Source organism: Schistocerca piceifrons, chromosome X, assembly GCF_021461385.2.
Source record: "Schistocerca piceifrons isolate TAMUIC-IGC-003096 chromosome X, iqSchPice1.1, whole genome shotgun sequence".
Lineage (NCBI taxonomy): Eukaryota > Metazoa > Arthropoda > Insecta > Orthoptera > Acrididae > Schistocerca > Schistocerca piceifrons.
This window is the reverse complement of record NC_060149.1, coordinates 445,631,747-445,656,475: the sequence shown is the minus strand read 5'-3', so window position 1 is coordinate 445,656,475 and position 24,729 is coordinate 445,631,747. Positions and strand designations below refer to the sequence as shown.

The 24,729-nt window shown below is 41.1% G+C and overlaps 1 protein-coding gene across 1 annotated transcript in view; it reads left to right on the top strand.

Annotated features, from left to right (window-relative positions):
* Positions 1-9,275, top strand: part of LOC124722411 (collagen alpha-1(I) chain-like) — a 193,558-nt gene extending 184,283 nt beyond the window's left edge. Inside the window, exons 9-10 of the mRNA XM_047247579.1 lie at positions 8,924-8,992; positions 9,175-9,275. Of these exons, the coding sequence (XP_047103535.1) occupies positions 8,924-8,992; positions 9,175-9,275 (170 nt within the window). The remainder of the gene's footprint in view (positions 1-8,923; positions 8,993-9,174) is intronic.
* Positions 9,276-24,729: the final 15,454 nt, after the last annotated feature.

The following is a 24,729-nucleotide window of genomic DNA, read 5'->3' as shown; positions in this document are numbered from 1 at the left end:
AAATGTCCAGACACTCTGTGACCAAAAGGGTACTGAAACGGAGGATGACAGACTAAAGGCCGAAATACTAAATGCCTTTCTCCAAAGCTGTTTCACAGAGGAAGACTGCACTGCAGTTCCTTCTCTAGATTATCGCACAGATCACAAAATAATAGATACCGAAATAGATGACAGAAGGATAGAAAAACAATTAAAATCGCTCAAAGGAGGAAAGGCCGCTGGACCTGATGGGATACCAGTTCGATTTTACACGGAGTACGCGAAGGAACTTGCCCCCTTCTTTCAGCGGTGTACCGTAGGTCTCTAGAAGAGCGTAGCGTTCCAAAAGATTGGAAATGGGCACAGGTCACTCCCCGTTTCCAAGAAGGGACGTCAAACAGATGTGCAGAACTATAGACCTATATCTCTGTAGTGTCGATCAGTTGTAGAATTTTGAAACACGTGTTATGTTCGAGTATAATGACTTTTCTGGAGACGAAATCTACTCTGTAGGAATCAGTATGGGTTTCGAAAAAGACGATCGTGTGAAACCCAGCTCGCGTTATTCGTCCACGAGACTCAGAGGGCCATAGACACGGGTTCCCAGGTGGATGCTGTGTTTCTTGACTTCCGCAAGGCGTTTGATACAGTTCACCACAGCCGTTTAATGAACGAAGTAAGAGCATATGGACTGTCAGACCAATTGTGTGATTGGATTGAATAGTTCCTAGGTTCCTAGATAACAGAACGCAGCATGTCATTCTCAATGGAGAGAAGTCTCCCGAAGTAAGAGTGATTTCAGGTGTGCCGCAGGGGAGTGTCGTAGGACCGTTGCTATTCACAATATATATAAATGAGCTTGTGGATAACATCGGAAGTTCGCTGAGGCTTTTTGCGGATGATGCTGTAGTATATCGAGAGGTTGTGACAGTGGAGAATTGTACAGAAATGCAGGAGGATCTGCAACGAATTGACGCATGGTGCAGAGAATGGCAATTGAATCTCAATGTATACAAGTGCAATGTGCTGCGAATACATAGAAAGAAAGATCCTTTACCATTTAGCTACAGTATAGCAGGTCAGCAACTGGAAGCAGTTGATTCCGTAAATTATCTGGGAGTAGGCATTAGGAGTGATTTAAAATGGAGTGACCATATAAAACTAATCGTCGGTAAAGCAGATGCTAGACTGAGATTCATTGGAAGAATCCTAAGGAAATGCAGTTCGAAAACAAAGGAAGTAGGTTACAGTACACTTGTTCGCTCACTGTTTGAATACTGCTCACTGGTGTGGGATCCGTACCAGATAGGGTTGATAGAAGAGATAGAGAAGATCCAACGGAGAGTAGTGCGCTTTGTAACAGGATCATTCAGTAATCGCGAAAGCGTTACGGAGATGATAGGTAAACTCCAGTGGAAGACTCGGCAGGAGAGACGCTCAGTAGCTCGATACAGGCTTTTGTTGAAGTTTCGAGAACGTACCTTCACCTAGGAGTCAAGAAGTATATTGCTCCCTCCTACGTATATCTCGCGAAGAGACCATGAGGATAAAATCAGAGAGATTAGAGCCCACACAGAGGCATAACTACAATCTTGCGAGGCTGGAATAGAAGGGAGAACTGATAGAGGTACTCAAGGCACCCTCCGCCACACACCGTCAGGTTGCTTGCGAAATATGGATGTAGATGTAGATATCCTTATACCACTAGTCAGCCACCCAGTCAGAGTTGAACAAGAAGGATTTCTTGAATGGTTAACAGGATTGTATGAACGTTCTCTGCATTTCACTCCGTTTTTCCCTAAATTCGGCGTGGAATTGTGCTCTCTCCCTTGTCAAAAAACTGAGGGACAGAGTTCATTGTACCTCACACATTGTTTATTAATTTTCACTATCCATAACTTCTCAGGCTGGTCATTTTTGTTCGTGTTCGTGTGGTGGCGCTAGTATTTAGTGTGTGTGTGTGTGTGTGTGTGTGTGTGTGTGTGTGTGTGTGTGTGTGACGCCTTCCTGGAATTGCTCTGCAGAATAGTTTTAGATTCTCTTGCGCAGCACTCACTTGCGGCAGTATTGTCTTCAAAACGACGGTGTGTGCATCGGTCGCTGTATCGGCGTTTCTCAGCGACATCACCAGACTGCATTCCCGTAAGTTGTCTGAATAAAAACAACGACGGTTGAGCTCTTGTCGCGTCTTGAGTGAAATGCAATAAGCGAAAAATTCTGTTCTGAAAAAAAATCACCAAGGCGACGAGACTTGCTCTAATCAACACCAAGCTACCACCAAACGACGAAGAGCAGAAATGCACATGAAGGACCTACGCCTTGACGGCGTAAACGAAATTCAAGCCAATACGATCTGAGAGTTGAACAAGAAGGCTTTCTTGAATGGTTAACAGGATTATATGAACGTTCTCTGCATTTCATTCAGCTGGGAGGGGTCTACGTAGATCTACTGAGGCATTAACACCACTGCCTTATATTTTGTCTACATTTCATTAATCCAGTCTCGAAACATATTGGACTAATTGGTATCGAAAACCTACGTTACCACTTGTTCTTTAGAACGATCCGTTGGATTATGCCGATACTTACCACAGAATACTCACAGAAACAAGGAACAGAGCAGTCGAGAACATATTCAGTTTTTATATCGTCACGATCATTCAGATCGATGCCCATGGGAGATAACATCCTTCCACGGTCAATAATTACTCTAACCACAAGGTCAACATAATATTCTCATATAATTTTCAAATGAATGTATTTTAATCGCACACCGCATACAGTTTCACATCGGCCCAGAAACTATCCTCGAAAAAATCCCTTTATTAGAAGGTTGCGGCCCTCTAAGTAATGAATCAGTGTACCACTGCACCAGGGCGGAGGTGGTACCTCAGAAGACTCCAGTGTTTAATGACCCACCCATTGCCAAGCTCCGGTTTGCAGTTGGCTTCCATGAGATCCGTGGTACGAATAGACGAGCTCCCTTTCTAGCGTTTTCTTCTCTCCACTCGTGTAACAAGTGAGGTGATGCAGCGGTACGACACTGGGCTCGTATTCGGCAGGACGACGGTTCAGATCTTCGTCCAACCATCGATATATCGAGTTTCCATTCTATCAATAAACCCCCCACGCTTGACAAAAACTTGACATGATTGTGCAAGAAAAAGGATGTTGGTAGATCTCCTAAACTCATACGATCTGATGCAGAATGTGTTTATTCCAGCTAGGGTGCAGGGGAACAGCAGCACAGCCATAGACAATATTTGGATTCATTCTTCATTACTAGACGGGCATTCTGGTAGTAAAAGGGTGAATGGCCTTTCAGGCCGTGATGCACAAATTTTAACACAACAGGTTTTTGTACTCTTGTTCTTCTTTTTGTTCAACTCTCACATCGTATTGGCTTGAATTTCGTTTACGCCGTCAAGGCGTAGGTCCTTCATGTGCATTTGTGCTCTTTGTCGTTTGGTGGTAGCTTGATGTTGAATAGAGCAAGTCTCGTCGCCTTGTCGATTTTTTCAGAATAGAATTTTTCGCTTATTGCATTTCACTCAAGACGCGACAAGAGCTCAACCATCGTTGTTTTTATTCAGACAACTTACGGGAATGCAGTCTGGTGATGTCGCTGAGAAACGCCGATATAGCGACCGATGCACACACCGTCGTTTTGAAGACAACACTGCCGCAAGTGAGTGCTGCGCAAGAGAATCTAAAACTGTTTTGCAGAGCAATTCCAGGAAGGTGACACACACACACACACACACACACACACACACACACACACACACACACTAAATACTAGCGTCACCACACGAACACGAACAAAAATGACCAGCCTAAGAAGTTATGGATAGTGTAAACTAATAAACAATGTGTGAGGTACAATGAACTCTGTCCCTCTGTTTTTTGACAAGGGAGAGAGCACAATTCCAAGCCGAATTTAAGGAAAAACCTCCCTCTCTATTTAAAAGTTTACTTGCTAAATTAATTTCAACTGCTTTCCTAATAACATAATCCTAACAGCTGGAAGTGCATGCAAGAATCTCTTTGATGTTATTTCCTTAGGATGACCGGAGTCGAGACAATATTCAGCAGTAGCAGATTTACTTGGTTGTTGTAAATTTGTGTGACGCTTATGCCCAGTGCACCGGTCGTCCACGGTGCAAATGGTCTGACCAATATACAACATGCCACAACTCCAAGGAATGTTATAGACACCCGCCTTAAACAAACCCTGATCGTCCTTTACGGAAACTAAAAGAATTGTAATCTGAGATGGTGGTCTAAAAACATATTTCACATCATATTTCCACAAAATATGTCCGATCAAGTTGGGAATGCTCCCTGCGCCAGCCAAAAGGCCGTTGGCTTTGGTGCCAATTCGGTATTAGTAGTACTGGCGCAGTGCAAGTCTGATATGTCTTTCACTATAACCACTCTGATGAGAGGTGATTTCAAGGTGGGCTAGCCCAGCTGACACTGTCAAGGTCTGCTATGACGTGGGCCCTGTGAACCAAGGTACGAAGTACCCCTTCACGCTGAGCCTAATGCTGAGAAGTACCAGCCTGTGGATACAAGTCATAGAGTTGGGGTCCTATAAACGTCATCTCCCTACGTGCCATTAGCCTTCCTCCCCAGACATACATCGAGTAATGGAGGGTAGCCATCCTTTTTCCCCTCCATCGTGAAACGAATATTCGGGTGGGCTGAATGTACGTCCTGGTCTGCTGCTCGATATTACCTTACTACGTGTTGATACAAAACCAAACTTACCGAGTGAGGTGGAGCAGTGGTTAGCACACTGGATTCGGGAGGACGACGCTTCAATCCCTCGTCCGGCCATCCTGATTTAGATTTTCCGTGATTTCTCTAAATAACTTAAGGCAAATGCGGGGATCGTTACTTTGAAAGAGCACGGCCGACTTCCTTCCCCATTCTTCTTTAATCCGATGACACCGATGACCTTGCCGGCCGGTGTGGCCGTGCGGTTCTAGGCGCTACAGTCTGGAGCCGAGCGACCGCTACGGTCGCAGGTTCGAATCCTGCCTCGGGCATGGATGTGTGTGATGTCCTTAGTTCTAAGTTTTAGGCGACTGATACCTCAGAAGTCGCATAGTGCTCAGAGCCATTTGAACCATTTTGAACCGATGACCTTGCTGTTCGGTTACCAAACTTCCACTTTGTTCATTACAAACGTCTTCTAATTTCTCTGGCAAATTCTTTGACTGGAGGCGTGTTCTCTTGTTTTGATTGAGCCGTGTCACGAGCTCTACACTTAGGTGAATTTTCATCACACTATAGAAACAAGTTTTATGAGTTATGGTTATCTACGTGATGTTCAAGCTTATCCATTATGGATATTCTACAACGTGTGAATGTGCATACATGATAATACGTCTTGGCATAATAGGTGGTGAATGAGCTAAAAATGAAGGCAGTAGTTCGCAGTTGGTCCCGTTATGTACCGTAGACGTGCAGGTCAGGTAACATTTCACTGTGCCTGGTAAGCCAAGAACCACACTTTCAGTAAACATTTTGTGACCTGCATCTCTGTCCAGGAACTCTCAGTTGGTCTTAAATCAAGTAAATCATTCTCGCGAAAACGTAATTGACTCAGTGTATTGGTCGATAAAAAGTAATATTTCAGCTATACAAGGTCTCTCTCCGAAGAGTGGTTAGGCGTATTTTTTCTTGTGTTTCGGCAGCTATTTGCAGTTTCGCTTTTGAAATAAGTGTCTGAAGTCAGCCCAAATAAAATACAACTCATCACATCTTTCATGTGACGCCCAGCGTCAACAGAAAGCGTCGGTTTGCTTGCTATTACGAACAAAATGATTTTTAAAGCTAAGTTTTGCGTGCCCATTCGATAGAGCGGTCCAAAATTAGCCTAGTGCGATATTTGTTTTATCGATGTAAATTAACAGGGTCATTAAAACACGAAGAATATTCAGTACTCAAGCAGCGACTGAGCAGTGCTGCTACATAGCGGTAGTAGTCAGCGTTGGCCAGGGATATGGTGTCACTGTTGGAGTACTGCTTATTCTTCGTGTTTTAATATCTTCGTTAGTACAGTGCACACCGTAAAACGAGTATCGATTTAGACTAATCTGGGGACTCGCCTATCGAATAGGCACCTAAAATTCCGCTTAAAAATAATTTTGTTCGTAACAAACCGACGCTTTCCGTCGACAAAGGGCGTCACATGTAAGACCTGATGGTCAGTATTTGCGACGACTCCATATACACATTACAAAAACGACTTTGCCAATATATGCCAAAACAGCAGAGAAAAAGCGTCTGACACCCGTTATAGAAAATACTTGCCCCTTTGCGTTTATCATTTTACGAATATTTTCTTTCGATATTTATTAGCTATTTAGGATATTCATAGTCTGTTTGGGGGGGGGGGAGGGCGGAGGGATTATCCTGTGTACTGCGCAACTGCCATTGACGACAGCTCATGGCAGCAACTTAAATCCTGTCCCCTAGCTCTATCCGGATAGGACCAGTTCTCATTGTGTCCACACATGAAAGGCACTGTCCCATCTAATCCAAGTCTACGGAACTTCATAACAGTGTAACACAATGTACTAACCGAAGCATTCAGAGACAGACCGCTACAACAAGAAGGTGAAACTACCCGACTGTATAGCTGTAGGTCTCGCAGAGATACGCTACTAAAATTACTAACTACAATGACTGAAAACAAAAAAAATAATCTTCTAGTCGTCTGTACTGGTGGTAATACTAAAGTTTCACAAAAGAAGGAAGAAGTTTTGTAATTTCTCTTGGGTGTCCAGACGAGTCCAGTCGTTTACATAAAACGACATGTCGACTCCGTATCTCGGTGTCATCTTCAGAATGAGCTGTTTCTGCTCTTTCATTCTGTGAGACTCACTTTCAAGGCTGATTTTGTTGAAGCTTCTTGTCTACTGTTTGGCAGCATCCCACCACCTTTACACTCTTGTTGCTCCCCACTCCTTTCCAAACAACCTGGTCGCACGCCGTGTAGGAAGGAGCAGTGAAGAAACCCAATTGTGGAATTTGTGTGCGGATTCCGGCCCTCAGTGCTTCTGCAGCCACCGCCGGACGCGGATTTCGCTCTCGGCTTATGTCGTCTGAGCGCTGGGTCCCACGCTTTACTGAGAATGAAGCAGCCGTCTCTGTTGATCAGGCCATCGGACACTCGTATTTCAATAGCCTCCTTCAGAATGCAGTCCAAAAGCTACGAGGTTTATTTGAACATCTCCGTTTCTTCGTATTTCGTTGGGTCCCCTGTATCACACAAGCGGCTCGTAGTGAAATTGCGTGCTTATGAATAATCGTTTCAGTTATGTGACTGGATTTGTGATTTCCTGTCAGAGAGGTCATAGTTCGTAGTAATTGACGGAAAGTCATCGAGTGAAACAGAAGTGATTTCTGGCGTTCCCCAGGGTAGTGTTATAGGCCCTTTGCTGTTCCTTGCCGGCCGGAATGGCCGAGCGGTTCTAGGCACTACAGTCTGGAACCGCGCGACCGCTACGGTCGCAGTTTCGAATCCTGCCTGGGGCATGGATGTGTGTGACGTCCTTAGGTTAGTTAGGTTTAAGTAGTTCTAAGTTCTAGGGGACTGATGACCTCAGAAGTTAAGTCCCATAGTGCTCAGAGCCATTTCTTTGCTGTTCCTTATCTATATAAACGATTTAGGAGACAATCTGAGCAGCCGCCTTCGGTTGTTTGCAGATGACGCTGTCGTTTATCAACTAATAAAGTCATCAGAAGATCATAACAAACTGCAAAACGATTTAGAAAAAATATCTGAATGGTGCGAAAAGTGGCAGTTGACCCTAAATAACGAAAAGTGTGAGGTCATCAACATGAGTGCTAAAAGGAACTCGTTAAACTTCGATTACACGAAAAATCAATCTAATCTAAAAGCAGTAAATTCAACTAAATACCTAGGTATTACAATTATGAACAACTTAAATTGGAAGGAACACATAGAAAATGTTGTGGGGAAGGCTAACCAAAGACTGCGTTTTATTGGCAGGACACTTAGAAAACGTAACAGACCTACTAAGGGGACTGCCTACACTACCGCTTGTCCGTCCTCTTTTAGACTGCTGCTGCGCAGTGTGGGATCCTTACCAGATAGGACTGACGGATTACATCGAAAAAGTTCAAAGAAAGGCAGCACGATTAGTATTATCGCGAAATATGGGAGAGAGTGCCACAGAAATGATACAGGATATGGGCTGGAAATCATTAAGAGAAAGGCGTTTTTCGTTGCGACGGAATCTTCTCACGAAATTCCAGTCACCAAATTTCTCCCCCCAATGCGAAAATATTTTGTTGACACCGACCTACATAGGGAGGAACGATCACCACGATAAAATAAGGGAAATCAGAGCTCGTACGGAAAGATATAGGTGTTCATTCTTTCCGCGCTATACGAGATTGGAATAATAGAGACTTGTGAAGGTGGTTCGATGAACCCTCTGCTAGGCACCTGAATGTAATTTGCAGAGTATCCATGTAGAGGTAGAATTTCTCTGCCACCTTTCCTTCCGCCCAAAAAAAGTTCTTAAGGAAACGCTTTTTCCTTAGGCCGTTACAGTAGTGATGACCCTTCATCCATTACGGTATGTGGTGGGGTGGTTCCTTGTCGAATCTGAGGTTGTTCTCTGTGTCCAGCGACCTCGTCTCAGATGAGACGTTAGACCCTAAACACCATTACGTTCTTCGTATCAAAATTCTGCTCAGATAGCGTTGGTAAAGATACGGAATATACCACCTGAAATCAGTGCCTCGTCTGACGCCTAGAAATTGTGGTTCGCATTTATTCTAAATGATTTCGTTGCTCGTGGACGACTTTCGTGGAATTGTCGCAGAACCAGACAAGCAAAAATATGTAATCTCGAAGACTAAGAAACGCACATGATTTTGTTTATCTGACACATTATAGGTATCTTACCTTATAATAATAATAATGATGATGATGATGATGATGATGATGATGATGATGATGATATTCGTATGATATATTTACTTTAGCGAAGCTGGATGTATTCTATAACCTTTGACGTGACTGGTGCCCTGTTGATAAATGACCGCTACTATTTCTATAAATGTCGGTCTTTACGAAAGATACTTCTGCACCCACAGTACAAACACTACGGTCGAAAAGTTCACTCGTCTCTTTATTTTCGGTTTCAGGTGCAACAGGTGCTGCCAACGGTTCTCGACCTCTGTGCCCCAATTGTCGTTTGCCTCTTCCTGAACATGGAAAGCCAGGAAACCAGAAGAAGGAGAATTAAGGTAGGTGAATACATGCCTGCTGCAGCGAAACTACGTATTAATGAACTGCTGACGTATTTTGAGAACAGAGCGACTAGCTTCTAGTGCGCTACGCAGTGTAGTCCGGTATTTTTCATCAAGGATTAGCGCAACACCTGGAAAGATTAAGTATAAATTTATCGTAATTGTGATACTCTGGTGACACAGATGTAAAATTCTGGTCTCTTGGAGAAACGTTCTAAAACTGTTCTATTGTGTCCTTAAATATTTTGCAGACAGTTCTTCAACTATACCGCAGTAAATTTGTTACAGTACTTGGATTATTTATTTACTACTTTATATCACGTTCTTTTTAGTTAAAACTTCTACCGTTTCCATCTTTACTTGCTGAAAATGTAAATAGCTAACTATACCTATACATATCCATAGCCATATTCATGGTCTCGTGGCGATATGGCTAAATGAAATTTTCTCGGGCATCCAGCCCCGTGAAGGGTTATACCACCACTATCATCCTGCCGACTGCTGTCAACTAGTGAATGACAGCCAAGGGGTAGCTTTCCTCCTCGTTACGTAGCCAATATACTGATTGAGTTGTCACTGGTGCCCAGTGCATCACCGTATAGTGTATGTCCGTCGTGGCCGCTTTAACCTCGCACGAGCCGTGCGTCACGCTCTGCTCAGCAGCAAACTACGGTCTTTGCTGATGTTACTATGTGATATTTTCATCTAATTAGTTTCCTTAATTACGCGTCGCAGGAACCGTTAGCTTTTGTGATGATAGAGATTTCGCTGAACGAAATTTTACGTCCGTTTTTCAATGCAGGTTCAGCTACCGTCGATTTCTCTCTATAGCACAGCCGCAGACACCTCTGATGTTCAATCTGGCGTTGTTCTGTCATGCACACGGTATTTCCGACGAAATACTGTCCACTCTCTCACGGCGTTTTGTAAATGGCGGGATTTGAGAGGCCTATGCTGCCTTTCACAGTCTTCATGAGCAGGCGTATTTTATTTGGAGGCCTGAAGTTATATCTTATGTATGTCTCTCCAGGAACATACTAATTTTCCCCTTTTACTGATCGCTGGCCTGAGTGGCCGAGCGGTTCTAGGCGCTACAGTCTGGAAGCGCGCGACCGCTACGGTCGCAGGTTCGAATCCTGCCTCGAGCATGGATGTGTGTGATGTCCTTAGGTTAGGTAGGTTTAAGTAGTTCTAAGTTCTAGGGGACTGATGACATCCGATGTTAAGTCCCATAGTGCTCAGAGCCATTTGAACCTTTTACTGATCCACAGAATAGCGAAAACAGAAGCGTTTTTGCTCTAGTCTTCGCTGTTGTTCTGAAAACTTGCGATACTTTTTGTTGTTGTAGCCACTTCCAAGAAAGATTTTCCGTAGTTGGTTGTTATCTTCATGTACAGATATACTTCGCAAGCCACCATACGATGCATGGAAGAGGTTACCTTATACTACAGCAAGTCTGTGCTTTTCCTGTTCCACTCGCAAATGGTATGAGGAAAAAAGATTCTCTATATGCTTCCATAAGAGCTCTTATTTCCTTATCTTGTCTTTGCGGTCCTTACGCGACAAGTATGTTGAAGGCAGTAGGACCGTCGTGCAGTTTCAGATAACAGTTTTCTTAACGTTCTCAACAGTTTTCTTCTCTCCAGGGATTCCCATTTGCATTCACGGAGCAGTTTTGTAATATTCACGTGTTGATCTAGGATATCGGTAGCAAATCTAGCATCTTGCTTCTGAACTGCTCCGATGTGTCTCTTTGGTTCGATGGGGTAGGAATCCCAAACACTCCAGTAGTACTCAAGAATTGGCCAAAAACTGTCCTGTACATGGTCTCCTTTATAAATCAGCTGAACTTCCCTAAAATTCTCCTAATAAACCAAAGTCGACCATTATCCTCTGCCGGCCGGGATGGCCGAGCGGTTCTAGGCGCTACAGTCTGGAACCGCGCGACCGCTAAAGTCGCAGGCTTGAATCCTGTCTCAGGCATGGATGTATGTGATGTCCTTAGGTTAGTTAGGTTTAAGTAGTTCTATGTTCTAGGGGACTGATGACCTCAGAAGTTAAGTCCCATAGTGCTCAGAGCCATTTGAACCAATAACCTTCCCCACAACCGACCTCACGCGCTCATTGCATTTCACATCGCTTTGCAACATTAAACCCAGATATTTAATCGAACTGATTGTAAAACAGCACACCACTAATACTATGCACGAACATCACAGAATTGTATTTCCTAATTATCTGAAGTAACTTAAGTGTTTCCACATTTAGAGCAAGCCGTCATTCATCACACCAAACAAAAATTCTATTCAAGTCACCCTGTATCTCCTACAGTAATCAACTGTGGCAATTTCCCGTTCATTAAAGGGTCATCAACAAACATTAGCAGGTTGCTGCTCATCCTGTCCCTTAGATCGCTACCATTCGACGACAACAGATGCAAACGCTGCCCGTCGCTACTATACGCTGCATCTAATTGAAATGTATTGTAAATAGTAACAATATCTTTTTTCTGTGCCAGATTCCGTAACTTTCACTTCTGATTCCTTAGGGACGCCCTGCCAGTTGCTAAGGTGCTGCAGAGAGCGTTGTCGTAGAACCGATCTCTGCTGTTGTTTCGTGACTCCCTAGTTGTAACAGAAGATGTTGCTGGCTATAGATCGCATTGTTGTTGCTGATATGAACTGCTGACTCATTTTGTTCCGTGTCTCGCCGGCCATCGATATCAAGCTGATAGACGTCGTGATAAGATGGAGGGCGGCTGTTCAAATCGTTCCACCATCCAGAGTTATGTTTTCCTTGATTTCCCCAAATAGCTTAAGTTAAATGCAGATTCCTTTGAAATGACACAGATGACCGTGTTCCCCCACCCCTGCTTTTGCCGCGTCTCTAATGACATTATCTTTTACAAGTTCAGAAATAAGGCCACGTGGGCCTGTGGAGAGGACCGGTGAACTTTGCAACGCATTAAATTATACATTATCCGTTTATTAAAATTAATGACCGGTCTCTGTTTTGCAGCCATCGTCAGATCCAATGAGAACAGCAGTGATACATGGCCGCCTATTGACTACGCGCTGATGTGTCACTGCTGTACTCGTTGTATCCGATGATGGCCACAAAGCTGAACCCGGTCATGAATTTTAACGAACTACACCGTCCAGCCGCATTAAAGTGACCACCTGTCAAAAGCCTGAAGAACCACATATTGAAGCTCGAGACGTGCTGGAAGAGCGTCAATGAGAGGCCACGACAGGGATATGGAGCCATGGCGACCCCAGTGCCGTAGCCAGCTGCCCTAGGTCTCCCAGTTGAGGATCCACAGAAATCGTCCACACAGGAGAATCGTACAAACATACCACCATTTGACCATCGGAATGACATAGTAATAAGCATCTCTGGCGTAGAGAAACAACTGGAAGATCTGAAAGCAAATAAATCACTTCGTCCAGATGGAATCCCAATTTTGTTTTACAGATAGTACTCTACGGCACTGGCTCCTTACATAGCCTGCATTTATTGTGAATCTCTCGCCCATCAAAGAGTCCCAAGCCACTGAAAGAAGCACAGGTGACTCCAGTATATAAGGAGGGCAGAAAAACGGACCCGCAAAATTCAGACCATTGTCCCTAACTTCGGTTTGTTGTAGAATGTAGAATCCTTCAACATATTCTCAGGTCGAAAAAATGATCTTTCCTGAGACTAGGTATCTTATGTCCACGAAACAGCATGGTTTTAGAAAACATCGCTCGTGAAAAACTCAGCTGGCCCTTTTCTCATACGATGTACTGCGAACTTTGGACGAAGGCCAACATGCAGATTCCGTATTTGTAGATTTGTAGGCTGTTAACGAAGGTACGAGCACATGAAATAAGTTCACAGATATGTGTGTGGCTCGAAGGCTTTTTAAGTTATACAACCCAGTATGTTGTCCCCGACGGCGAGTGTTCAGCTGAGGCAAGGATATCGTCAGGAGTTCCCCAGGGAAGTGTGATAGTGCCACTATTTTTCTCTATATACATACATGATTTGGTGGACAGAGTGCGCAGCAATCTACGGATGTTTGTTGATGCTGCTGTGATGTACGGTAAGGTGTCGAAGTTGACTGATGGTAGGAGGACGCAAGACCACTTACAAAAAATTTCCAGTTGGTGTAATGAATGGCTTGGCAGCTAGCCCTAAATGTGGAAAAATGTAAGTTAATGCGGATGAGTAGGAAGAAAAAACCTGTAATGTTCGGATACAGTAGCCAAGTCATTTAAATATCTTTGCGTCACGTTGCAAAGCGATATAAAATGTAACGAGCATGTGAGAACTGTGGTAGGGAAGGCGAATGGTCGACTTCGCTTTATTGGGAGAGTTTTACAAATGTGTGTTTCAATTTTTTAAAGGAGACCGCATATAGGACGCTAGTCGACCTGTTCTTGAGTACCGCTCGATATTTTGGGCTCCGTACCAAGTTGGATTAAAGAGCGACATCGAAAGAATTCAGAGGCGGGCTGCTAGATTTGTTAGTGGTAGGTTCGAACAATACGTAAGTGTTGCGAAAATGCTTCAGGAACTCAAATGATAATCTCTGGGAAGGCGACATTCTTTTCGAGAAACACTATTGACAAAATTTAGAGAACCAGCATTTGAAGCGTACTACAGAACGTTTCTGTTGCCTCCAATATACACTGTGCGTAAGGACCATGAAGATAAGTGAAATTAGAGCTCTTACGGAGGCATATAGGCAGTCATTTTTCTCTCGCTCTGTTTGCGAGTGGAATAGGAAAGATAATGACAAGTAGAGGGTACCCTCCGCCACGTACCGTGCGGTGGCGTGCGGAGTATTTGTGTAGATGTATAAAACTAGTCTCGCTTGTTAAAGGTAATAATGCCTAGGTGGTATCTGGAACCAGCAGTGAATGGAAGAAATACAGAATTCCGATTGGAATGCATACGGCAAGGGTAGGTTGGCGCCAACGGTGGCAGTGTATTTATTGCCATAAAGAATCCGATAATATCTAGTGAGGTTATTACAGATTCCGAACGTGAATCAATTTGGATGAATTGAAGCATCAGAGGTATATGAAACGTGGCAATCGGTTGCTTTTGTAGACCACGTGCATCAGGTATTGGAGGAGCGGTGCGGAGAGATCTTGCAGATAATCGTAAGTTCCCTAATCGTGCTAACTGGAATAAGGAAGACTGTCTCACTAAAGTTCCCCCCCCCCTTCCCCCTCTCTGGACGTGCCTATACAGCCATCTCTACAGCGTAGTGTCAGTTACGACGATACGAACGTAAGGGCAACACGACATCCAGTCCCCGAGCGGATAAAATCTCCCACCCGGCTAGGAATCGAACCCGGGCCCCCTACGGATAGGCTGCCGTGGGACGTCGAGCGGCAACGGTAAAACAGAGCTCAGAGTATTCACGATGAATAGCGACGACCGGGGGAGTCGACTAGTGTAGGAAGCATGCACCAAGCGAGTGCTCAAAGGAAAAAACCCGAGCACGCGAATACGGAAGCGTGATTGTAGAACGCGGGAAGTGGTGGCTTTAGTGACCTAAAATGTGGTGATGAAGTTTAAAATTCACGGAAAATACATAATGCTCTGCAGGCATGCGATGGGAAAGCTGTTGTAGTGCAACAGGATGATTCCATCCGACGGCATTCCTGGTCGTTTTGAATTTATGGAGCATCGGAGTTTCTAACCTTACCGGAACTTATGTGAATAATGTTAGATTCCTTTGCCGGGGGGATGTGGGCTGCTTCCAGTGTTGACGTTGCCGTTTATCCTCGTACTGTAGGGCGGAATTGTCCTGTTGCACGATCAAGCAGTTAAATCAAATTTTGTACTGAAATAAAAGAAGACAAATCACAATGATAGTAAAATAAGAGTTTAGCATTAAACAGACGAAAAGGTATAGTAAAATCGATATAAAGACGGTGGCCGTTGTGACCGAGCGGTTCTAGGCGCTTCGGTCTGGAATCGCGCGACCACTACGGTCGCAGGTTCGAATACTGCCTCGGGCATGGATGTGTGTGATGTCCTTAGGTTACTTAGGTTTAAGTAGTTCTAAATTCTAGGGGACTGATGACCTCTGATGTTAAGTCCCATAGTGCTCAGAGACATTTGAACCATTTTTTATATAAAGACTTGGTGGAATAACCCTCTGATCTTGATGGGAAACTTGCGACTTAAAATTAATGTTAAGACTTTTTTTTAAAAAAGTTCTAACCGTTATTAAAAGCTTGAATTATCATTTTCAGTTTCATTTACAATGTATTGTATTAAATACCAAAAACTACATGCTATGTAACACAAGCATATGAACTACATTTTCATGGCTGTTGAGAGAGAAATTGATGTACAATAAAGCAGCCTGTAAAGGATGTATTGACAATTCAGTGAATTACGTATATAATATACTGAATTGACGTTAATAACATTATCATCAAGGATAATGATAACGCTTACAGGAAAATCAACAAAATTTAAAAGCACAAACTTTGTTCTAATTTCATTATTATCAAGCGTTACTACATCGTACGCAGAATACCTCCCGCCTGGTTTTAACTATCTCTGCCACCAAGGAGGTGACTTTTAAAAAGTTCTCAAAAACTGTCACTACTTACTGCCACCTGCTCATTGAGCAGAACAATACCAGAAGACCTTAGATGACAGAACATTTCCATGTCCTCAAGGAGGAAGTGTGCCCTTCTCACCTCAATGCAGCAACTTCAGATTCGAAGTCAAAGACGGAACACTGTGTCCACTTTTATTTAGGTGGGCACCGAAGCTAGTTTTATCTTTCCCTTCCAAGGCTACGCGTTCACTGAACCTAACTCTGAATCGCCTTCCCGTCTGCCCCACATGACAGGCATCACAATCTCGACATTCTAACTTATAAGCACCTGATTTGTGATAAATGTTTCTTTTGTCAATATTAATAATTAAAATACGACAAAGACTACCGTGGATATAAATGAAACTACCATTTTATGCTTTTTAAAAGCTGATGCCACTGTCGTACTAATTTTACCGTAATACGACAAAGAAATGAATCTGCTACTGCTGTCTATTAATTTATTGTTCACTAGGGGTAGAGCTTCTTGTATACTTCTAAACTTTTAATGACAATTTTATCGTAAAGATTACTCGCATAATACGAGTATGAAGGATGACGATTCACTTTAGCATTGTATTTAATGGAATTTAACTCTCGTTCCTGGTCGGCCTGTGATAATGGAAAATTTAAAAAGTCTTTTATACACTGACTTGAGTGGTTTGAACGGAAGTCTACAACACCATCAGTACAGGTATTTTTCCGGAAAACCCCAACAGCATAATTCCTATTTCGCTTCTAATAACACCGAGCGAGGTCGCGCAGTGGTTAGCACACTGAACTGGTATTCGGGAGGACGATGGTTCAAACACGCGTCCGACCTTCCTGATTTAGATTTTCCGTGATTTCCCTAAATCGCTTCAGGCAAATTCCAGGATGGTTGCTTTGAAAGCGCACGGCTGACTTCCTTCTCCATTCTTCACTAATCCGACTTGACGAATGACCTCGCTCTTTGGCCCCTCCTCCAAATCAACAAACCAACCAACCTACGCTCCTAATATTGAAATTTAAAATTTTACCAAGATATTAATTTCCACTTCATAGGTGATTTTGTTTTTTTCATATAAAACATTAAACTTAATAACATTGTACTGATGGCATCACCATTACCGTTAATCAACAACAGCTTATCATCAACATACCTGAAGTAATGCACTGTTCTTTTCTGCCAATCTGACATTTTCGAGAAAAATCTTTTATTCAAGGTAAATAATAATAATAATATCGGCTATCCGCCCAAAAATGTAAGTTCCATACCCAGTCCATCATTTTTGGGGGTATATTTCATTTTCATATTTAAAGTAATGGTACATCAGAATTCAAGACAGCAATCAATAAATTCATTAATCTTATCACTGAATATTCTATTCTGCTCAGTTAAATTTCTCTTAAGAATTACAATAGTGCTGTCAATGGCGTATTAGCATATAAGTTTACTATATTCAGTGACACAAATTACATGTCTGCGTTTACTGGTACATCATGAATATTATTCGTCAACTCATAACTGTTCTTCACTGCATACTGGTGATTATACTGGAAGCGTTTCTTTAGTAGTTTGATGAATTTTCTAGCAATTTCACTAAAAGAACCACCTCTCCCATTATCGACCTGACTGGCATTTCTTTTTTATGAACCTTAAGCTGTAGCGTAAGCATAATGTACATGGGTTGATAACTTTAAGCTGTTGTGTTTTCTCTTGGAGGAAATATTTCACTACATAGTTTTAGCTTTTCACTCAGTTATCTCTGGACTTTTGAAGTTATATCCATATCAATTCTTTTCATCTTCTTTTCCACAAAAATCATTTTAGTTACGTATTCAGCCTTCTCCACAATCAACGCCTGATTCCCTTTATCTACCTTAGGGGTTATCGCATCCTCATCACTAAGCATGTTGTTAATACTATCCACAATATTTTTTTTAATATTGGAAGACCTGTTGGATTCACTATTAATGGCTTTGTTTACTGCTACAGTAATCCCATATTGTTCAAGCTTTGGATTCTTTAAATAATCAATTCTATATTTTACATGCATGATAGTATCTTTGATAGCCCTACCATCAATCTGCTTGCTAAAATTATATTTTAGAACATCACTTAACATCAGTTTTCCCCGCTCATTGAAATGGATTATTGTCAAATTTAGCACCCTAAGATAAAAATTAAATTTTTGGCTCTTTATTTGTCCTAAAATTAGCAGACTAACCTACTAATCTTAGAATATTGTTATTATGCCTTAGCCTTGTTTCAGTAGCTGCTTTATTCAGTGTCACAACAAAAAATGAAAGGCCAAATATTAGAGAAATTACAAGCCTTGAGAAATGCAACCTATATAAATTATAGCAAATCATTTGCTTCTTACTAAACAACTCCCTAATTTCACTTCTCATAAAGAGCACTTCACATTTTCAGCTGCACTTTTTTGTCCCTGATATTGCTGCTGAACGATGTTTGTACGTATCTTGGTGTCAAATTCTTTGAAATACATAATTTATTAAGAATGATGTCCCGGATGGTAACTGCAAGCCTGACCCTGAGATTCTTTTATTTGTAATAGGTAGCACATGCCTGGCTAGGCACATGCCCACACTATTTCAAACTAACGATATGGTCTTGTGCAAATCATCATTAATATTTGTGGAAATGTCTATGTCTGCTATGTAATGGCAGTTATTATATCCGTTAGCTGTAAGTTATAGATAACTGTTTGATGTGGCTGACCTTTGTTTCAGGACACTCATTCAAAACTGAAGAGGAGAATAATTCTACATTTTTTCCATAAGAGAGAGTTGATGAAACTTGCAGTAACTGATCACACCAACTATGAACACGTGTGACATAAAGAAGTGAGAAAGGGAGAGTATTAATATAATTGTGCAAGATGTGAAGGAAATGGATTCCTGGAGACACTATACACAAAGATGTTCATATAGGATATAGACGAACATGATAAGCATAGCGATATACTCCTAAACGTCTTTTTTAAATATTGGTAGAAGTAGGGCCCTAGAAAAGTAGTAATTGACATAAAATAGTTGTAGTATAAGTATTTCTTTCTACTGATACAGTATTTCTCTGTACTGTGTGGAAATATATTAATTTACTGTCCTGTTGTTATGCAGGCACTTATTATAAGACTGAGTATGCAAATGTAACAAATTACTTTGTTTCTTTAAATAAATAAATGAATTATCTTCAACAGTTTGGTTCAATCTAATCTGAAATTTTAAGTCTTTTTTTTAAATCAGTCAATTCCAAGTTATTTAGCCTGACAGAACTCACTCTCTCTCCCTGTGTGTGTGTGTGTGTGTGTGTGTGTGTGTGTGTGTGTGTGTGTGTGTGTGCGTACGTGCGTGCGTGTATGTGTGTCTTCACCAGTAAAGAAGAGCTCGATCCTAAGGTTTTTTTGACATTATCTTAGAATACTGGTTTATTCTAGTCAGTTATAAACTACATCAAGCAGTAGGCTATATCCAGTACTAACATCATGTAATACTTCAATTAATTATTAATCACTTTCATTTATTAATAACAGGAACTGTTCGCTATATCTGCTATAGTGGTTCATATTGTTTTTAGATAAGAGGAATTCTATGATAAAGTTGGCTACCCTAAAGACTTCCAAGGAATTATAATTAAGTGACAATGTATACGCTTATTTTTGTAACTGGGGCTAATGTGAAAGCACAATATGATGGTAGGTTAATGTTTGCAGGCCGTGATATTTCTCACCTAAGGGAGTTCACCATACATTGCCATACACAGAGCCAAATTTTGCGTCTGAACAGTTTTTCTGATTCATGTTTGTAATAATATCTTGTATCTAGCATCCAATCAACAATTTTATTTATCTGAAACTTTACACTAAGAGAACATGTAGCAGTTCCGACCCTTTCTTAACTAATGGGGATGAGATGTATGATGTTCCTGCTTCGAACATGCTGGAAGTTCTTCTTCGTGAGTTGTTCCATATGGAGGGCTACGTTGACCAACTCTTAATGAGAAGGTGCAGCAAACGTCTTGCAACTTCTCTAGCTCAACAGGAGGAGATATGGTTACATCGTGTCTCCATCGTCTTTCTTCGCCACCGATTGAAGATTCTAACATGCTTACAATCAACTCTGAATAATGGAATGGCAAGTGGGAATGTCTCAACGCCACTACAGTAAAAATCTAGAAATAGAAAGCTGCAACCATATTTTATTAAAAAATAAAAAAAATATCTTTAGAGCCAGTCCAACGGCAATACGTGAATCTAAGTTCACGGTATCTAATCTTCAGTTCCAAGCACCACTGAAAGTTCACTTAATTATCGCCATAGCAGAACATCCACACGCGAGATCGCGTATAAACGTTTCCTGAGGCACTATTAACAACTAACTCACTTTAATGTGGAAATACAATCGGTCCACCACACACACACACATTGACCCTCCGGAAACATGTTCCAAGAGTGACTCCTAAACTTTTTCTGAGGCTGGTTAGTAGTTTGAATAATATAAAAATCAACTCGCATAAAAGCATAGTGTTGGAGTGAAATTCAGTTGTAGACTGCCTGCATACCAGTCGAAGACTTCGTGCTGATGACCTAGCTTCAGTTTTTTGCACCTACCTGCACAGATCACTTTTCTGAATGGTCAGTTTAGCCGCACAGTGACTGACAACACTACATAATGTTCTAATTAATATTTGAACTTTATTTTGGAGTTTCTGAATTTATGTTTGGGAGGCTATCAGTGTGTATACTGTCGACGGTCTAGTTGGAGATATATATAAATGTTTAAATTAATATAGTAATATATTAATTAGTGTCCTGTATTGAATTAAACTGTCACGTAATCCTAAGTTATTTACTTCTCTTTATGTCATGTCCTTCTGACTTTCTCTGAATGAATGGTAGAGTCTCAACGAAGACTGACTTTTGACGACAGGCACGATACTCATCTTGTTTAAATGAAAGTAACCACCAAACGTGGTACTGGAAAATAAAGTTTTCACAAAATGGTATCTGAAACACATTTTCAACACTTACATACCCCAGATGGTCAATATTTGTTAGGCTTCCCCTTTTATTAATCTCTAATACGTAAATCCAAATCTGTTGGTAATCCACTAATTGCTAATACAACAATTACTAAAATTTTCGTTTAGAAGTTGCACACTGAACAGCGAAATTTCTTAACTGGATACATTAACTGTCAATGCATGGAATAATTGTAGTGAATCCAAGTCATTAACTAAATAATCTGTTAACATTGTAACCCAGAAACATCATCACAGTACCATAGAGATCTATACTTCATACGCACAGCTCACACTAAGGGATTTCCTAGAGATGTCGTGGCTGTGGTCATTCTTCCAAAGGGAGTGGGAGGAAACAGTCTAGTCGGAGCAAATGGTGAAGTCAAATTATCCCATGTGTTTTATAATGTCACACCTCAGTGTCACCAAATTTCATCACTCCAACGTTTACAAGAGTTCACTCCAATGTTACCAAAGTTTATCACTATAATCGTCACCAAAGTTAATCATCGCCGCCAGTGTTTCCAGGTAGGAAATCTGCAAGGAGACGAGAGACTTGCCTACTCATTGTTTCATTACTACCACTCAACTGAGACACTAATTTATTTATCGTCCATTAGTCTCCCCCACGCTATTCGCAACACTAATCAATGTTTTTCACTCTACAAAATTCCCAAACACGACTGCTCCTCCAAGTTTCTCATACTTAACTGATAAATCACTCCGTCTACTAATGACGCTCTTCAGAGAGATTTTGTGTTTCTCTAAAGCTAAATCAATTCTGCAGTATTCTATGGGACACTCCAGTTGCCCAGCTGCATGTGTAGTTCATAGTATGATAGTAAACTGACATCATGATTGTAGCGTGCAAACAAGCACATCACTGCTTCAGGGCCACGCCGTTCCAATGCGTAATGTATTGTTTTCATCCAGCTGGCTTTTGTTATGGCCTAGGTGAGATCATCGTCCTTCTCCAGCAGGAGCCTGGCCCGTCTGTTGGGTCGGAAATATGTCCAGGGGTTCCGGCTTACAAAAAATATTGGTGTGGGGGGGCATACTGGGGGTCTTGCCCCAGTAAATTTCCTAAATTTTAGATGAAACATAGTTATAAAGTTTTTTGAAAGCATTTTAGTGAAATGATCAACATTAGAACCCCGAAAACTGGACTCTCCATAACTCTAACTTGACAAGCCTGAAACACTTTTTGGCTTTGAGAAAAGAAACAAAACATAAACACGCAAGGTATTTTCGTAAAAAGCTAATTTAATTCACAGAAATAATCATGCTTCTAGACTATTACAGAGCAGTGAATATATAGCTCTGAAAAGATTAAAATTATATTTAAGTAAATCCTGAACTATCATTAAAAGAATAAAACATAAAATATTGCTGTCACACAGTAATAGCACTTTGATTAATAAGTGAAATAGCTAATTTAAGCTTACTTTCGAATAAGGCTTAGGGTTCATTAAATAAAAACAGTATCTCAAAGTTAATGCCTTAATACAGTTAATAAGGTTATTACAGTATGCCTAATACTTTCAGTCAAAAAGTACGTAAATAGCGAGTTTTAATTTGTCTTACACTCTAAAAATAATTCAGTATTTGAAATTAACTAATACAGTGCTATAGTAATACAGTACTAAACTAGTACTAATATTTCGAAACTGAAAATTTAACATTATGTATGTATTTAATTCTCTATTTTATAAAGATTTTTAATATTGCTCTAAATACCATTATTAGGTCTACAGTGTCTTTAGAAAGGTGCAAATGTCGACCGTGCGACTGGATTACTGAATATCAGGTCGCTGATGAATGCTCGGATATCCAATTCATCCAAAACATCTCGGTGAGCATGAAGAACAGCCAAGTTGTTCAGTCGCTTATGTCCCATTGTTGATCGGAGATATGACTTCAGACGTCTAATGGCGCTAAATGACCGTTCTGCTGTTGCTGTCGTGACTGGAACTCTTTGGAGAAGCTTAATGCACTTCACATAACATTTCTCCAACTGCAAGCTCGTGTGTAAAGTACTCTTAAAACACGCATGTTTTTTGAGACCAGTTGTTTTTTATTAGCGATATCGGCTAACATAGTCAAGTGTAAGCGCAGTCTCTCAATGTCTAGGTCATTTCTGAAAAACTCAGTTGATTTTTCCAGATGTGTTTCACCTCTGTTTACTAAAAGCAAGCACTCTTGTTCAACTGCAATGACCTGTGTGAGTCCAGTTGAAGCAAACAGCTCAGTAATGCAAGATTGCACCGTTTCACAAACTTCAATGTAAATAGCTTTGTAGTATTCCTTTGGGGCTTTGAAAATGTGCAGTGAGCTGGCTTCGTTGTTTTCATACTTCTTTGGTATACTTCGATTCCGGGGAAGCGAAGGATCATCAACTCGGGAAGGATTTTCTTTTAAACACAATTCCCAGAAGTCTTCAAAACTATCATGCCTTCCATTCAATATACAAATCAAGCCCTCATATATTTTTTCCAGATCAGCAACAGATGAGAGCACTGAATTATTTCATTGTGATCTTCTACTGGGTTCATTGCATGGCAATGAAGATGTAAAAAGGAGTTTCAACGTTTTTAGATATTCTCAAGATATTAGATGCTCGCATAGTCCATCGAGTCGGGCAAAGGGGTCATAGACCAGCTTGGTTGTTGGCGCTCTCACAGCGTATGCTTCCGAAAAGTCCAATCCTTTTGTTGGAATCCCTTATAGTGTTTATTAAGTCCTTGGCTAAAGCCATAATATCCTTCATAGATGTAAGATGGCGAAGACTGTCTACAACTGCCAAGTCTAAACTGTGAGCAGTACAGTGCACATAACGTGCTTTTGGTTGTATATCCAAAACTAACTGTTTTAGTCCTTTGAACTTATCTCTCATATTCGAGGCACCATTATAGCACTGTTGTCTTAAGTTATCCATTGACAAATCAAGATGAGCAAAAACGTCTTTTAAAATACTAACCAGAATTTGTGATTCAGTGTTGGGGGTCTCATATAAGCCAATAAAGTCTTTGTTGATGAGTAAGGAATCATCGACAGTACGAATACAAAATGACACTTGTTCGTTAACCGAAGAATCACTTGTTTCGTCAACCATAATAGAAAAATGTTCAGTCTTTTTGATTGAAGCCAATGCCTTTCTCAACATAGACTTTCCTGTAAGATCAATGATATCGTTTTGAATAGTGTGGGACGTCCACTTATACCCTGAACGCCCTAAGCAATTTTCAAACTCAGGTATGTCATTCTTTCAAAGTTCTAAAAATTGAAAAAAAAATTGAGTTAACATCTTCGTTCCCTCTAATTGGAGCTAAACGGCCTTTCTTCATATCACTGTCTAACTGTTTATTCAGTTGGGAAACCACACTTCGGTTAGTGATAGGATTTAGTTTCAGAACACCTTCCTTATGCGTAAACCTATTTTTACGAAGAATGAATTTTTCCAAAGCCTTTTTCCAGTTAGAAAACCCTACGGAAGTAAATTCCTCTTCTTTTTTGGAAGAAAATTGTAATAGATTTTTAGGATCTGCCTCTTTGCAGGATTTGCAAAAAACTTTTTCGGTAGATGCTTCATATTCTAGCCATGTGTATTTGATCAACCAATACTCCTGATATGATCTTCCCTTACTGGATTGTCCAGGTTTCGGCTGTGAACGGTTCTCGCCTGAAGATGATGAATCAATTGACAACACAATAATTGTTGGAAGATGACTTGCAGTATCATCAACTTCTAAGCGCGCCTTTTTGGTAACAAATTTATCCATTGCATACTTAATTTCCAATACACGAGGAGACTAAA